This window comes from Calidris pugnax, unplaced genomic scaffold (assembly GCF_001431845.1).
Source record: "Calidris pugnax isolate Ruff unplaced genomic scaffold, ASM143184v1 scaffold107, whole genome shotgun sequence".
Lineage (NCBI taxonomy): Eukaryota > Metazoa > Chordata > Aves > Charadriiformes > Scolopacidae > Calidris > Calidris pugnax.
In genome coordinates this window covers 1,685,426-1,700,901 of record NW_015090901.1, presented here as the reverse complement: position 1 = coordinate 1,700,901, position 15,476 = coordinate 1,685,426, and the positions used below count along the sequence as shown (strand labels likewise).

Sequence of the window (15,476 nt, the reverse complement as noted above, 5' to 3'; positions counted from 1 at the left end):
AGAACTGCTGCTAAGCACCACTAGTGGCAGAATACTGCTGAAACCGCAGGAACGGCCTAAGCTAAAAATACTGAGTAATGCTGCATCAGTAAATAAAATACACCACACAGTAGGCTCACACTTCAGGAAGTTCTTCTGTTACAGTCCAGCTAAGGTCTGAAAAAAAAGTACCTGCTCTAAAAACTCAGGAAAATAATTAACTGCCAAAGTTCTCCGAGATCAAACACTGGATTTTAGTTCAAGCAAATTCAGAGCGCTATCTCTTAACACAGAGACTATACTTACAGGTTGTTCCACAAACTGGTTTTTCCTTCCCTTCCAGTAAGTCCCACAGGTGAACAGATGCTTGCTCATACTGCTCACTCAACCTTAAAAAAAATAATTAGTAAGGGTTAATTTCTTACTAAGTCTTTAAATTGCCACAGGACAAATATATCCTTAACTAACTGATAATTACAAAGAAAAGGACTTTACCAGAAGCCTACCTCATGTTCATGTCCCGTTCAGGGTAAACTAGCTTGTAAAATTCATCCAGCATTGTCAGTTCCTCCTCTGTCAGTACTGGAACTCCATTTGAGCCTTGTTTCAAGTCGTTGCGCACTTCGTCATCACCCAACTTGTCCAAAATAAACTGCAGCTCTAGTACAGTCTTTAAACGTTTCTGCTCAGCTTCTTCTCGCATCAGTTGCTCCCTGCGAGCTGTCTTTTTTATTGTTTTCTGGATCTGTTTAAAATGAGAAGAAATTTTAGATTCTGTAGTGAACTCGGGGACAAAAAAATATGTTTGAAGTGTCTTTTATTGATGAGATGGATGTTGGTGTTGAACTGCCACTTATCAATTTAATATTATAGCAGAATAATCTGTGAGATTTGAAGAATAAGCAGAGTCAAAACCCTGCAAAGTAAGACAAACTTTAACATCAATGCCACAAACCTTGGATCATATCAGATCTTGATCACATTCTTACTCTAAGTCTGTACTTCATGATTTACAAGCAGTTCTGTAACTGCAGTTACCATGTGTAAAGGCTCAGACATGAATGTGTCATTTCTAGCAGGCCCAGCTTGCTGTTATCTGCTTTCTTTATTAATTGTTCTGTAAACTCTAAGTGACATTAATCTAGAGGAAAGTGGCAAAAATGTACAAAATTAACTACCTTTTAGACAAACCTTGTGGCTATTTACAACTTCTGGTTTCCTAAACTCAAGGAGAACTTACAGCAATTAGAAAAGGTACAGAGAAGAGTAATCCAAATGATTAAGGGGACAGAGCAGTTGCCTTATGAGCAGAATCTAAGACTTGGGTTCTTCAATTTGGAGGAGTAAGGGTGATCCAGCTTTTTCATAAAGGCCAGCAGATACCATGAACAGAGCAGTTATTCACCATATCCCGTGGTAGTAGGAGGCGTTCATTGAAACTACTAGGAGATCAGCTTAAAAACAGATAACCAAAAGAAAAGTGCTCTTGTTTCTTACACACCCTGGGAAGGAACTCACAGAATGTTTTGCCATGAAAGGCTGGCAAGATAGACACTATCAGCAAGTTCAAAAAAAGATTTCAATAAATTCTTGGACTATAGCTCCATGGACACTAAAGGGAATGGGAAAACATCTACTCTTTAACATCCTCAGTCTGAGGATCCCAGATGCTGGAATGGATGACAGATAATCATCAGCCTTGTGCTCTACCTAGAGCCTTCTACAACTGCTGTCGTAATACTGGTCTGAACGCATCACTAGACCAAACCTACAGGATGCTTCTTCCATTCTTATTTTTAATCCAAGCATCTAGCATTCAAAATTCAGCTTGCTCACTTTATAACTATACAGCTCTTTAATCTTTCTTTTCAGAAAAATTTAACTCATGACAGGAACTTTCTCCATCTGAAGCATATTTTTTTTAAAATCAAAGACCTATCTTAACATCAACTGTATATACAGTATATAACATCAACTGTAATACTTAAAAGGGAGGGTGTCAAGAGGATGGGGCCAGGCTTTTTTCAGTGGTGCCCAGTGACAGGACAAGAGGAAATGGGCACAAACTTGAACAGAAGTTCCACCTGAACACAAGGAGGAACTTCTTTCACTGCGAGGGTGGCAGAGCCCTGGAAGAGGCTGCCCAGAGAGGTGGTGGAGTCTCCTTCTCTGGAGACATTCAAAACCCACCTGGACACGTTCCTGTGCAACCTGCTCTGGGTGGCCCTGCTCTGGCAGGGGGTTGGACTAGCTGATCTCCAGAGGTCCCTTCCAACCCCATAGCATTCTCTGATTCTGTATGAGAACTAACCCAACCCCATAGCATTCTGTGATTCTGTATGAGAACTAATTCCAATCAAGATAAAACGCTACCGAGTTTGAAAGCAGAGCACCAATTTATCACTCCTGGATTCACTCAATTCTTTTGGCAGTCAGCTGACTAGGGAAATATTTCAGGAAAGTTCTTCATTACTAAGATTCCATAAGCAGAGATGGAACCCTGATGCAAGAAAAGCAAAGGCACGGTTTGGCTTAGAGACCTAGAAACTAACATCAAACGTAGAAAGCAGTTTATAATGCGAGGATGCTGATGCCCTTCAAATTATCACATAGTCTGTTCACAAACTTAATACGCTCATTAGACCAGTCTGCTGCACTAACATCCACCACACAATGAATTCTACCAGTGTTGCTGCTCTCTCCAAACTCATTAATTCTAACTCTACTACTGCATTTACCATCTTCCAGCCCTGGAGAACGGGTTACGCTTTCAGCTTGCCCAGAATTAATTCTTCCTTGCAATGATACTGCAGAGGTCTAAAGTGCATCTTTTTGTTTGCAGCCCTTGGCACAAGAAATAAAGCAAAGCTGTTTATATAACTGGAACTGTCTAATCAGGTTTTAGAACTCCTTCTTGACCACACTGTTATTTTAAATCCTTGATAAAACACCAACCCAAAAGATTACCTGTTTTACTAGTATTCAGCTAACATATCCTTGATGAAAATAATATTAATCTTGTCCCATCCTGCAGTTGCAGACTGTATTTGCAATTAACAAGACAGAATCTTGAAAAAGGAACTGCAATGCTTTCAGTTGCTGAGATTTGATATCCTATGCTAATACAAAGAAACAAAAACCCTCAGCCCCTTGCCAAAGAGAGGAGACGGCCTGTGTAATCTGTTTTCTTTTTAAAAAATTGTTACTATTGGCATTTTAAGTGGCTGATTATAATGTCGCATGACAGGCCTGTTCTGCAATCACTGTTTTTAACAGCTATGCTTTATCAGAAAGTTACATTATTTTTGTTCCCATATATTTACATAGTCCGTCAGAAAAATATTTTAAGAGAGAGTCTTCAGAAAACCTGACACAAACTAATACACAGAGTAAAAGGAAACAGTAAAACATACAAGAAATCACAAGCATTTCATCTCTGTAAATGAGGTGACTACTGCATCTCCTATTAGTGAAAAAGAGTTTAAAGCCTCAGTGTTTGGTATTGCAGCTGATGGCCCACATTGCACCACTTGCTCTTTACTTACATCTTGGCTTAGAGCCATAAAACTCCTCTGCAGTTCTTTAGCAAATTCCAAATTATTTGTCACTTCCTGGTATTTTGACACCGCATCCTTAAAAAAAAAAAGAACACAAAAGTAAATCACCACAAATAGAATACGTACTTCCAACAAAAAAAATTCCCACATTTTCAGTTCCTAAGTGAGACACAGCATCCTGGAATGAGGCTGCCTGCAACAATGTTAAGTCAAATTTTGATTTTCACTGGCTAAAATGTTGAAAAGACTTGTGTATGTCTTTAGGACCTTTAGTTTCTTAAATAAATACGCTACAGCACATTCATATATAGGTAAGTGAGACACAGCATCCTGGAATGAGGCTGCCTGCAACAATGTTAAGTCAAATTTTGATTTTCACTGGCTAAAATGTTGAAAAGACTTGTGTATGTCTTTAGGACCTTTAGTTTCTGCTACAGCACATCCATATATAGTCTCACATGCATGACATAGTATTTTAATATTTTAGCCAGTTTCTGGGGAAAAATGGAGAAGAGTGATCTGGCACCTCAAAACTGCTTAAGAGATAGATGTTTGAGAATTAATGCACTGTTACCTTGAGTCAGAGGCAAAAATCAAAACTCTACGCAGACCGCAACATTCCCTTCTCCAGAAATCTGTATTATTTGCTATTTTCTTAAATCTAATATTCTGATTTGCACTAAAGCAATCCAAACTCCTTAACCCAACTTTGCAGTGCTAAGAAATTACAGAATCAGCTCAGAGGGGGGGGGGAAGAAAAAAAACAAAAAACAACACAGCTGAGACAGAAATCTGTATTATTTGCTATTTTCTTAAATCTAATATTCTGATTTGCACTAAAGCAATCCAAACTCCTTAACCCAACTTTGCAGTGCTGAGAAATTACAGAGTCAGCTTAGAGGCGGAAAAAACCCCAAAAAACAACACAGCTGAGACGTTTACACTCCTGCTGTGACAAAATCAATAACGGGTATGTTCTTGGTAAGAACAATTAAGCCAGAGAGAAGGTAAGGTCCTGCTTTCTTTGAAAAGCAAGGAACATGAAATGTATTTGCTTTTTTAAATTTAAGTATTTCCATTTGTAATATAGCTAAGATACTTATACATATACCCATACTACATATTACACATACACATTAGGTGATTTACAATATTAATCATTCTTAGCTGATTTGTAGAAGCAGAATACATAAGTGAAAATAACAAACGCTTTCAGTATTTCTCCAGCCAAAAAAGATTGTATCTTTATGAAGTGTGGTAGTCAGGCTGTGGTCTTCATGAAACTTAATTCATGAGCTTCCCTCCTCAATATGAGACATTAGTTTCTTCCTTGCTCATCAAATAGAAAACTTCTCATGGTTTATTTTCAAAATACGCCATTAAAAACTAAAAATATACAGATCAGTGATATTTCAGTTTTCGGTTGCACAGAACAACCAAAGCAAAGCCTAAACAGATGAGAAGACCACATGGACCAAGGGAAGCAGCTAATTCTTTTAATTGTGAACAGCTGCAATAGTTGCAGTGTACATTTTCTTTTCCTTCACTCTCTTCAATGTTCTAAATCATCATCAAAATATTGTTGATTACTGAGCATCTGGTAATCTCTCCAAGTATCAATATGCATGTTTGCATCATACAACTGAATTTAAATTGATACTTGCTTTACATTTGCTACAACTGGAAAACTGCTGTTGAGTCAAGTGCTTCAATAACGTACTTTAAGAACCAGCCCCAACAAGGAGACAAGCAGAATCCATTCAGTAAGTCCAGCTTATCTAGAGCATCATATCTGCTGCACTGATAGCTGTGACATACATGTGGATTTAGCTTATTTTCAGAGCCCTTGAGAACTAGGTCTAAGCTACATCTCTAACTAGATGGCACAATGTTTACAAGCTGCCAAGTGACTAAGCTCCTGAAGTTCTCCCTGGGCACGCTTTCTGCAAAGAAAAGGATGACGTCCAGAGAACCTCAAAGGTATCCTATTTAGCTCTTTCAACAGTCCTAGGTCATAACACGTGCCAGTTTTCACCACAGCTTATTTACAACCTAACCTCAACAAATATAAAGCATTCGTCTACCCATTCCTTCAGTTTCTGATTAACAGAAAAATTGAGATGTTCTAGGCAACAAAATAAAACCTGAGGCTAAGTCAGAGCTCAGAAAAACCTAGTTTTTAACAAGGGGAAAGAGGAAGTGAAATTCATCCCTTCCTTCCCCAAAAAGGTCACAAAACAATTTAATAGATCTGGTTAGTAATTTTTTTTTTCTTTTACCAGTTGATCTTGATTCAGACGTTCTCCTTTGTTCATTCGTTCCTGGTAATCATCAAGTTTGCTCTGAAAAGAAAGAAAAACGCTATTACAAGGAGCCAAAATCAGGTTACTGCTATTTTCTACTTGTGCTAACAAAATTAGGTACTGTAATATTACAGTCAACACAGAGTGTAACACATTACACAAGCATGCAACTGTTGTGTAGAAATAGCACCCAAGAAAATTTGTCTTCTGGGTTAGAAAAATGTAAATACTTCCCCCCGAGAGACAAATATTTTAACGTTATTTGGCTATCGCAATACATCTTCACAACTAGTCTTAATTTCTGAGAAAATGCAGATTTCTCCTAGTGGGGAGAGGGCTCTCAATGCACATTTCAGTCAGTTCAAACAATAGAGAGATGAACTCATTTTGAATCAGAGCTTATTTCTTCTGTATCACTACAATACCAAAAACATGACTGCAAAAAAACACTGTCAATGCTAATAAGATTCAGAACTGCAATTCTTTGTACTTGCATCAGTTAAGATAGTTTTAAAGAATTTAAAACAGTTTCTAATCCTTTATGCAAGAATGCCCACCAACACAATTCATATTAATAGCTCTAAAATATTTTTGTTCAAGAGCATTAAGATTTCTTTTTCATGGAGAGAAACTGAAAAAGGAATCATTAGGTTAATTTGCAGCAGGAACGGTTCTCTAATCTGCTTAAATACAAAACTCTACAAAACACTAACATTAGCCAAAAGCAGGTAAAACTTATACATGCCAGAAGTGACAAAGAACCTACAGGTTAAGTAGAAAGTCTAGAAGAATAACATAACTATTAAGCTCTAAGCTTTCAGCATTTATTTATTACCACACATGCTTGTATTTTTTATGAAATTTGCCTTGGCCTTATTAAAAAAAGCCATTAAAATGAACCCTTAAGAATTATCTTCCCAATCTAGCATAACAACAAGAATAAAGCAAACAGAAACACTTCATTTTGAATGTAAAATAATTCAAGCCCTGATGCAACCACTGATTCAGAGTTTATAGTTGCCACAGAACGACAGGGGGTTTTGGTTGTGATGGTTTTGGGGTTTTTTTACTATTTTGTTTCAGGACATTTCAGTTAAAATATTTTACTGATATTTCTCTAGCTTATTCAACTTCTATGTTCCATCTCAGACCTTTTGGAAAGATCACAGTCTATGAACCAGTTTAACAAGAAAGCTCTTCTTACAAAGTATTTGATGCCCAGCATCACTTACTGGAACACGTAACCACCCTTAGGGTGGTCTTTTTGATGTCTCCTAGCACCAACAGTTTATTTCTTTGGAAAACCTACAGGTTAGATTTAACACCTAACTAGTTCATATTTCAGTGTATCAGAGCTAGTAATGGCCTAGGGAATTATATGCTGGCGACAGACACAAGCAGAGTAATAGTTGGCAAATGCAGCAGCCACACAGCTGGTAATACATCAAAAAAATACTCCTGAAAAGTATTTGGCATATTGGAAACCTACCACGACCGGAAATGAGGTCATTTTTCTCCTCTACATACTGGTTTTAGAATAGACAATGACAAGTTTGGACAATCACAAACATAGTTTTCATGATTTAAGAGACAGTAGCTGAGCTGTGAGATCTAAAAAGGAGGGTAAAGAGCCCACTGTGAAGCCAGCCAGGTTAACTGAAGCCTTCACTGCTTAATGTAGCTTAATCCTACAACGAAGTGGCTTTGCAGACAAAGAAATTTTCAGAAGTTCCTGCTTGCTCAAGCCACTTACTCCCATGCTGCAGATTACAATTCCCTTGGTCACACTGATGCAATTGTTTGGGAGGCCGCGCAGTAAATAGCCTGCTAATATGAGCCAGTTTAAACAGTGCCTACAAACATGCATTTAAAAAAAACCCCACCAATTTGTGTGATGCTGTTTCCAGCACAAACCCATAAACAGTAACAATAGTAAAACAGGATAGAACACCAAATTCTAGGAGAACACTATTTAGATCAACTCTGTTGAAGTAAACATATATTGCAAAATTATGCTGCAAAACACTCACATAATCCATTTTGGTGGCTAAGGGCATAAGGGAGGGAAGAGACAAAAATACCCTAAATAACTACAACTGTTTCTGCATAGTTCTTGCATGCAGCTTTCCTTCAGCATGGCTGGTATCCTCAGATTAAGCATATTGCAATAATATATTTTAACGGTGAATAAGTTTTTCTTAAATGGTCAGATATTCTTAGGTCTAATGTAAATGCTTTGTTCATTTTTATTCAGCAATTTAGCAACTAAAAACCAAAGGGTAATACATTTATTTCTAAAATACTTCTATTCTAAAAATTACTTCTGCTCACTTTTTCTTCCTTAAAAACATTCGTATCAGAAAGGTAAAAGCCAAAGAAGGAAAAGCCTTTCAGCTGCAATGCAGAGGACAAGCAGATGTGCATTTAGTTACACGTTATCACAAAGATTCCAAATGCCAAGCAAGTATTTTTCTATCATCCCAAAGACACCGTAAAATCCAAATGCTGCATTACACAAAAATATTAAGGAAGCCAAATGCTTTGTTTTCAATCTGTACCATCAACTAAAAACAATCTAAGAGCAGCATTAGTGCTGTAAAAAAACTGCAGTAAAATTCCTGCTTAGCAACCTACTGCAGTGTCTGCAAGAAGTAAAGATCTTCTTAATTTTACCCCCCCTTACCCAACTTCACCCTCACTCATCACGGATATACATCTTGAAGCATAAAAGCCAGGCCAGCAGAAAAAAAAAAAACCTCCAATAATCAAGTGGCAAAGTGAGCACAGAAATTGTCTATTAAACAGCTCGTGAGTCAGCAGACCCCAGCTCTGCAGAGAACAAGCCACGGGCTTCATTTCTTTTTCCACCAAGATACCTGAAGTATTTTGGAGTTCCCTGGGAGAAAAGCACTAAACACAGGCTACTGGGGAGGGGGGGAGAGGAACAGGGCGACGGTGGTGGTGTTCATTGCTTAAATATGCCCTAGATTTCATTTTGATAAGAATTCAAAATTGAATTACTTTATGGTAACAGATTCCTTCCCCTCACACTCGAGTTCTCATTACCTTCTCTGAATTGCTTCAAAAATGTCATCCCAAAGTGGAAAAAAATAAATGCAGTTACATGACACTAGCTTCAAAAACAATGCTGGTTTTAAAATGCCTGACACTCAGCTGTGCTGTTACAGTCATTTACAGTGCTGGGCTATAAAGTGGATCACTGGAATGATCTGATTAAAAATAACCCTTAAAAAAGGGGGCCAGGAGCAGGAGGGAGGTGCTATATTTAACCAGATAATTTCAATGGTATGTTTTATACCAGTTACAGTGGCACAAGTGTATATGACAAGCTGCAAGGTGGAAGGGGAGAAGGTAACCTCTTCAAGCAGCTCAAGTAAACATTTTGTAATGCACATTTCACTACAAGTAAAGATGAAAGAGACTATTTCAAGTCTGTATTATGAGATCTCTCAAAAAAAAAAGTTGGCTTTTTTTTTAAACAGCATTAAGCAATTAAGATAATCCAAAATTTAAAACAGCCGCATTATACACTTCACCCTGAAGCAAAAGAAAAACCAAGCTAGAAAACAGAAGTTTAACAACCTGGTTTACATTTGTACATTGTAATTTATCCACCTTCCACCATCACCTCCACACTCATTCATCAGTTTAACTTCTCAACAAAGACTGCCCAGAAATTACTAAGAAAAAAAAAAATATTACAAAAAACATATAACCAGTCTTCCCATTTCCTCAGAAAAAACAGGCAGGAAAAAAACCCAAAAAACCAAAAAGGTAAAGCACTTAAACTGTAACAGGAATGAAACACGGAAGTTCAGAACCTCTCAAAAAACCTCACAGTTCTCACATTCGCTCTCTGGGTGCACTTTCTCTCCTATCTGCACAGCTAAGAAGTCCCAAGAAACTGTTTCAGTCCTGAATTATAACCAAGAAGATGTAATGAAGAATTTACACCAATACTCCATAAGACAAAACACTTACAGGTCTTTTGTTTAAACTGAATTATTTTTTTTTAAATAACAGTTGTATTTAATAACTGTTATTTTTTAAATAACAGTTGTAAATATTCTTGTGGTTTTTTTCCCCAAGAAGTCTGCTAAGTTTGACGGTTTAGAAAAAAATCTCTTTATTGGTTTTTATGCAAGTGATAAAGATGTACCAGTTCTGAGAGTGCAGTCTCAAAGGGACTGATGACAAAGGGATATTCTCCTGCTGCCCCCATGCCAGCAGGGACAGCCATATGGCCTGGCTGGCAGCTGGGCAGGAGCCTGAGCCCACTGAACACACAGCGACAGGGACACACAAGGGACCCTCTCCTTCCCAAAGAAACACAGAACTGTGTGCAACCTTCAAAATGTAAACCTTTTAAAACTCCAGTGAGTTGACTACAGAGAAAAAAAAAAACCTGCTTCTTCCATAACCTGAAACTAAGTTAAGCCACAGATGAGTGGAACTCCTAGAAGTTTTGGTGGCTGTGTTTGTATGTTCTCTTCCCAAATCACCATGCACTATTTCCTATGGAAACCCTATGAACCTACAGGTAAGTTCAGTACACTGAGAAGAGACCGAGATTTTCTTCTACACATCATTTATGTCCAAAATGAGTTAATTTTTCAACAGCAAGTGAATTCTACATAAACTGGGTTCACCCAACACATTCTGTGGACCTTTTTCTTCTGAAAGAACAGAAAAAGCATCAACAAAGCATCAGAGCAACATTTGAAAAAACGTAAATAACTAGAAGATCTTTCACAGCTTGTAAGAGTCATCATGTATCCAGTTAACAGAACTTCCTTGAAAAATAATCCCTGTACTACATAAAACAGTTATAAACAAAACAGAGCAAGCTGAAACCAGAAACTACCAAACACCAAATAATTTCACAGATAAACCTGCCTGGTTTTTAAGATACAAAACTTGGTTACCCAAAACTGCTATCAAAAGAGTTTTCAAAGAAAGATCTGGGCTTTCAGTACATAGGTTCAAATTAATTTCACAATGTCTTAGTTTCAAAAATCACATTTAATCTCCAAAGATAAATTAGAAACCAAGCTTCAGAAGGAGAGCTTCTAGAGAGACACTCACAAGCCTTGAACATCCAAGCAGCCCAAATAATGGCGCAAAAGCACTTAAAAGCACAGCTACTGATGGGCAACTTGAAGCACAGCCTTCCCTGCTATCATTAGCTGCACCTACCAGAACAGAAAGCTGATCTCAGCTTTTGCTATAGGTTGGTAACTGTCTCCTATGAGAAATTCAACATTTTAGTCAACCAAGTCAGATTAACCTGACACTCCTGTTCCAGTAAAAATTCTTGTACACTAATGACAGAGGCATTTTTTAAGTATTTATTTTTCAACCTAGTCAGGATTATGCTTATTCAGAAATTCAGAGATGGGCTGAGAAAGCAACAGCATTTAAAGTTACCAGTTACAGTTAAAACATACCATCTTTTTAACTAACACCAAGCTCAGGTGATGTCAAGTAGTTTATGTTAACATGCTTACTTCATGTTTAGTTATCCAAGAATAAATCACCTTTTGGATCACCTGCCCATACATCAAACCATGTGTTAGCAAATGAAAGATTTTGTCCCTCTTACAGAACATTTTGTTTTAACAACTGTTTTTCCACAGTTCATGCTGTATTACACAAGTTGAAAGCAAAAATAGCTTTCTCAGTCATCATTGTATCAAGAAATGAATTTGATCTCCATCAAATTGAAATGTTCTTCTCTCTGAAAAACAAGAAGCAGAAGGGGCAGGGAGGAGAAAATGCAGGTCTTTACTGAAGTATTTTCTCCACAGGAACCTGGAGAGTTAGTAGGATTCTAACCTCAGATGCCTAACAGAAACCTAGAGGAGCTCATGTAACTTTTAAATGAAGCTTGTCAACATATACTCAAGTCTGTCTGAAGGTCTTGCAGAGAAAATACCCCTTCAATTACCCCCTCCCACGCACACGCAAATATCTAGTCATCTAAGAACAGAGGAAGAGAACAGGAGAGCATTCCTATCATTTCCAAATACAAAGAGATGAAGAGAACACAGACATTTTCAGGCCATGCTTTCACATATGTTTATGAACAGCAATTCAATTTATCCTAATCCCTTCTTAACAAAAACTATACTCATTCTTTCAAATAATGAGGTCACTTTCAGGAAGATAAAATGAAAGCATAATTAACAATCTAGTACTTCTAGTCTATATAGAAACATTCAAAATAGTATAGAACTAAATTATAAATATTTTTATTTGAAAATGTGTACTGTATTTTGATGGTCACATCATTTTATCCTCAGAGTTCAGAAAGAAGCATGACACTAAATAATTAACTTCAAAATTTCCAATTTCTTCATCAAGAATGACCTTTCCTCAACTAAGATCTGCACATACCATTTAAAACCCAAGATGGTACCTCTTTATGGAGCAATTACTTTTCATTCTCCAGAAGCATGTGTCTAAGTCAATAATATTTTTGTATTTGTTCTCAAATACAAAGCTCTCAAAATCATCTCTACTGCCCTTTGTTGTCAGCTGCTGACAAAGAAAGGATTAAATGTTCTGCTAAGCAGAAGTTCTCAGTGAAATTTACTGGATTTTTCACTCACTCCTGTCTGTGCAGTATCCAGTACCATTATTAATTTGTGTACTTCAGTAAACTTATCAAGTTATAAAATAAAAATACTGATACCCATGTGTACAGTAAGCTTTGTTTCCAGGACCCTAAGCATGCAATGTTCTCTTGATTAGAGAATGCAGATTAACTAAAGAACTGTTGATACCCCCGCCAAGGTAGAGCCTCAAGCCCACAAATTCTGCTTTCACACACCAAGAACAATATATCATGACTTCTATAGAACTTACATGAGAATCCTACTTTAGCAAGTTTCAGAACTTCTTCAGCCCATTAAGAAGTTTTGAACTTTAATTTATCTGTGTGAGAACACACCCAGCTTGTCAAGACCTAGCCTTTGTCTTTTCTTAAGCCCACACTGCCTAGCACTGAGTACCCCCCAAAAATATACTCTAATTTTAATGGAATATCTCTCAACAGAAGCCATTTCCAGAAAAAAAAAAAAAAAAAGCACTTTGTTCCCTGTATTCACTTGCCCTGACATCAGATACAAAAAGCTGTGGCAGCAGCCATGGATACAAACAAAAAAACAACCCCAAAACTTAGGGCCTTCTTGAGACCAGCATCACTAATTTTCACTCTCTCCTGCCAGAGTAACAGCCTCCCACGCATCCTTCTAACTTAAGGTTCTATGAAAGTCGACCAAAAGTCCATTCAAATAGAATGGAATGGCCAAGCCAAGTGTAAATTAGGTGTAAATTATTTATTTTAATAGGTAAATAAAAACGCTACTAGAAAGGAAAGCTGACCTGCACACTAACAGGAGCGTGCTCATCCTCTTTATTACTTCAAAGTACGCAATAGATCAGTTAATTCTAGTATTTATAATATAGATTTTAAATGTCAGACAAATATTTTTAGGGGAATTTTGTGTATGTTAGATACAACCATCATTTGAAAGCATCCTACTTTAATGAAGCAACTAGAAATGAACACAAAGATCTGCATTCTTTCTCAAGCTGATGACCAGCGTTTTTGTGTGTGCAGTCGTATGTATTGATGACAAGTTTCAGACAGACATTTTGTCCTATCTATACATGACAGTATTCAGACAAGGATCAAGAAAAGGTCCTCCAATTATAAAACTTATTTAAAAAGTTCCTGCCTTGCTGCCTTCTGTCCTTTTGTTTTTAAAAACCAGGAAAACCCAACACCCATTTTTTTGAAGTGGGAAACTAGGCATTGCCTATATTGCCAGGCAACGCACTGCTTGTTTTATTTGCAACTCACCTGTGCAGACTAATTTACTGCTGATAGTCCCACCTCCTGCAAATATAGAATACTAAACTAGACTACTATGATCTGAAGTGGTAGTTTAAAAAACGAAGAGCAATTGTGCTTATTTACTTCCAAGAACAGATTTAGAGCTTCAACGCAGCCATAACATTAATTTTTAGTATTCCCTAATTTTAGCTTAGTGTTTTGAAGCAAGTCTTTAGGCTACACGTTAGTATTTTTTTTCTGATGGACACCTCATGCTCTGCAGGTTGGAAAGCCCTCTGAGACTTATTTAATCCAGCAACACCGAGCACGGGGTGGGTGCCACATAAACCATAAGCGACCACAAACACCCTTTTTTTTCCCCCCTCTTCTGTCACAACTCGAACCGTCCACGGACCACGGGATTTAGCAGCTTGCTACTTCTAAAAATAACACATTAAAGGCCGCTTCCAGCTGACCTAAGGCTCCCAAAGAGGGGAAGTGAGCTTAAGGCGATGAGAAAAAAAAAAAAAAAAAAAAAAAAAAAAGGAGAGATGAGAAAGCCCTGGGTGGGGTGGCCGGCGGCCCCCGGCTTTGTGCGGGCTGCTGGCACAATGCAGTTCCGCCGGAGAGGCTGGGGCTGCCTCCGCCGCCGCCATGTTAGCTCCCGCCTCCATGTGCACGGGGCTCTGAGGGGAGCCCGCCGCCCCACAGCCTCTGCCCCCCGCCTCAGCTCACCCCTCCGGGGGCGGGGAAGGGGGAACGATCCCGCAATCGGGTTGTTGGAAGGGGGGGAAGGCAGGGAAATGGAGGTGCCGTTTCCCCGCGGCGAGGGGAGAGCGGGGCTGGGCAAGGCCTCGCTGAGGGAAACAAAAGGCGGAAGGAGGAGGGGGGGGAGAGGGAGCCGCGCCGCTGAGGGGGTCTCGCAGGGAGCCTGGAGGGGGCCGTGGGGCTGAACCGGGGGGGCAGACACGACCCCTCCGGCCTCTGTCCTCCACCCCTGCTGCTGAGGGAGGGAGCGGGGCGGCCGGCCGGCTCCCGGGGCGGAGGGAGAAGGCGGCCAACAAAAGGGGTCGGGGGACCCCCAAAAGGGGAAGGGAAAAAGGCCGGGACGGAGGCGCTCGCCCTTCTGGAACCTTCCAGCGGGCGGCCCCTGGGGGCGACGGCGGGAACAACCCGCGCAAGGCCGCAGGCTCCTTCGCCCAGGGAGCAGGAGGGCACGGCCGAGGGGACCGGCCGTCTGGCCGGCACAAGGAAGAGGAAGGAAAATAAGATGGGGGCGGTTCAACGTCCTTTCAGGCGACCCTACACCGGGGGCCAAGGCTGGCCAGAAAGCGGGGGCCTCCCGGGGTGAGGAGGGTGGGCGACCCGAGGGGCCCGGAGCCCACCCTCGGGGCTGGGAGGGGAGGAGGGGCCCGGTCACCCCGCGTCCGGCGGGGAGAGGAGAGCGCACCTTTTTCTTCTCCAGGTTGCGCAGCTTTTTGTCGATCACGCCCAGGATCTGCTTCATGGCCTCGGTTTGCACCGAGGTGATGCTGCCGCCCGATGCCTGCGGGGCGGCCGCCGCTGCCGCCGCCGGGGCTGTCTCGCCGCCCGGGCCCGCTTTCCCGCTGCTGCTGCTCGCCATAGTGCTGTTGGTAGCCGAGGGCATCTCTGTGCGAGACGGGAGGGAGAGAGAAAGAAAGAGAGAGAGAGACAGGGAGGAGAGAGCGAGGGCGCGTTACGGGGGAACGGGCCGCCGGAGGGGACACGCGGGAGGGCGGGCGGGCGGGCGCGCGC

General features: G+C 40.1%; 1 protein-coding gene across 4 annotated transcripts in view; it reads right to left on the bottom strand.

Moving 5' to 3' along the window:
• The window catches only part of CAPRIN1 (cell cycle associated protein 1), a 37,148-nt gene that overhangs the window by 21,486 nt on the left and 186 nt on the right, over positions 1-15,476 (bottom strand). For 3 of the 4 annotated variants that reach the window (XM_014948840.1, XM_014948844.1, XM_014948843.1), the window contains exons 2-6: positions 15,151-15,357; positions 5,816-5,878; positions 3,525-3,611; positions 486-724; positions 286-368 (exon numbers count right to left, since the gene is read on the bottom strand). In XM_014948840.1, coding sequence (XP_014804326.1) covers positions 286-368; positions 486-724; positions 3,525-3,611; positions 5,816-5,878; positions 15,151-15,348 — 670 coding nt within the window. In that variant the 5' untranslated portion in view covers positions 15,349-15,357. Of the gene's footprint in view, positions 1-285; positions 369-485; positions 725-3,524; positions 3,612-5,815; positions 5,879-15,150; positions 15,458-15,476 lie in introns of those variants that run through there. The other variant, XM_014948841.1, reaches the window with a different exon arrangement.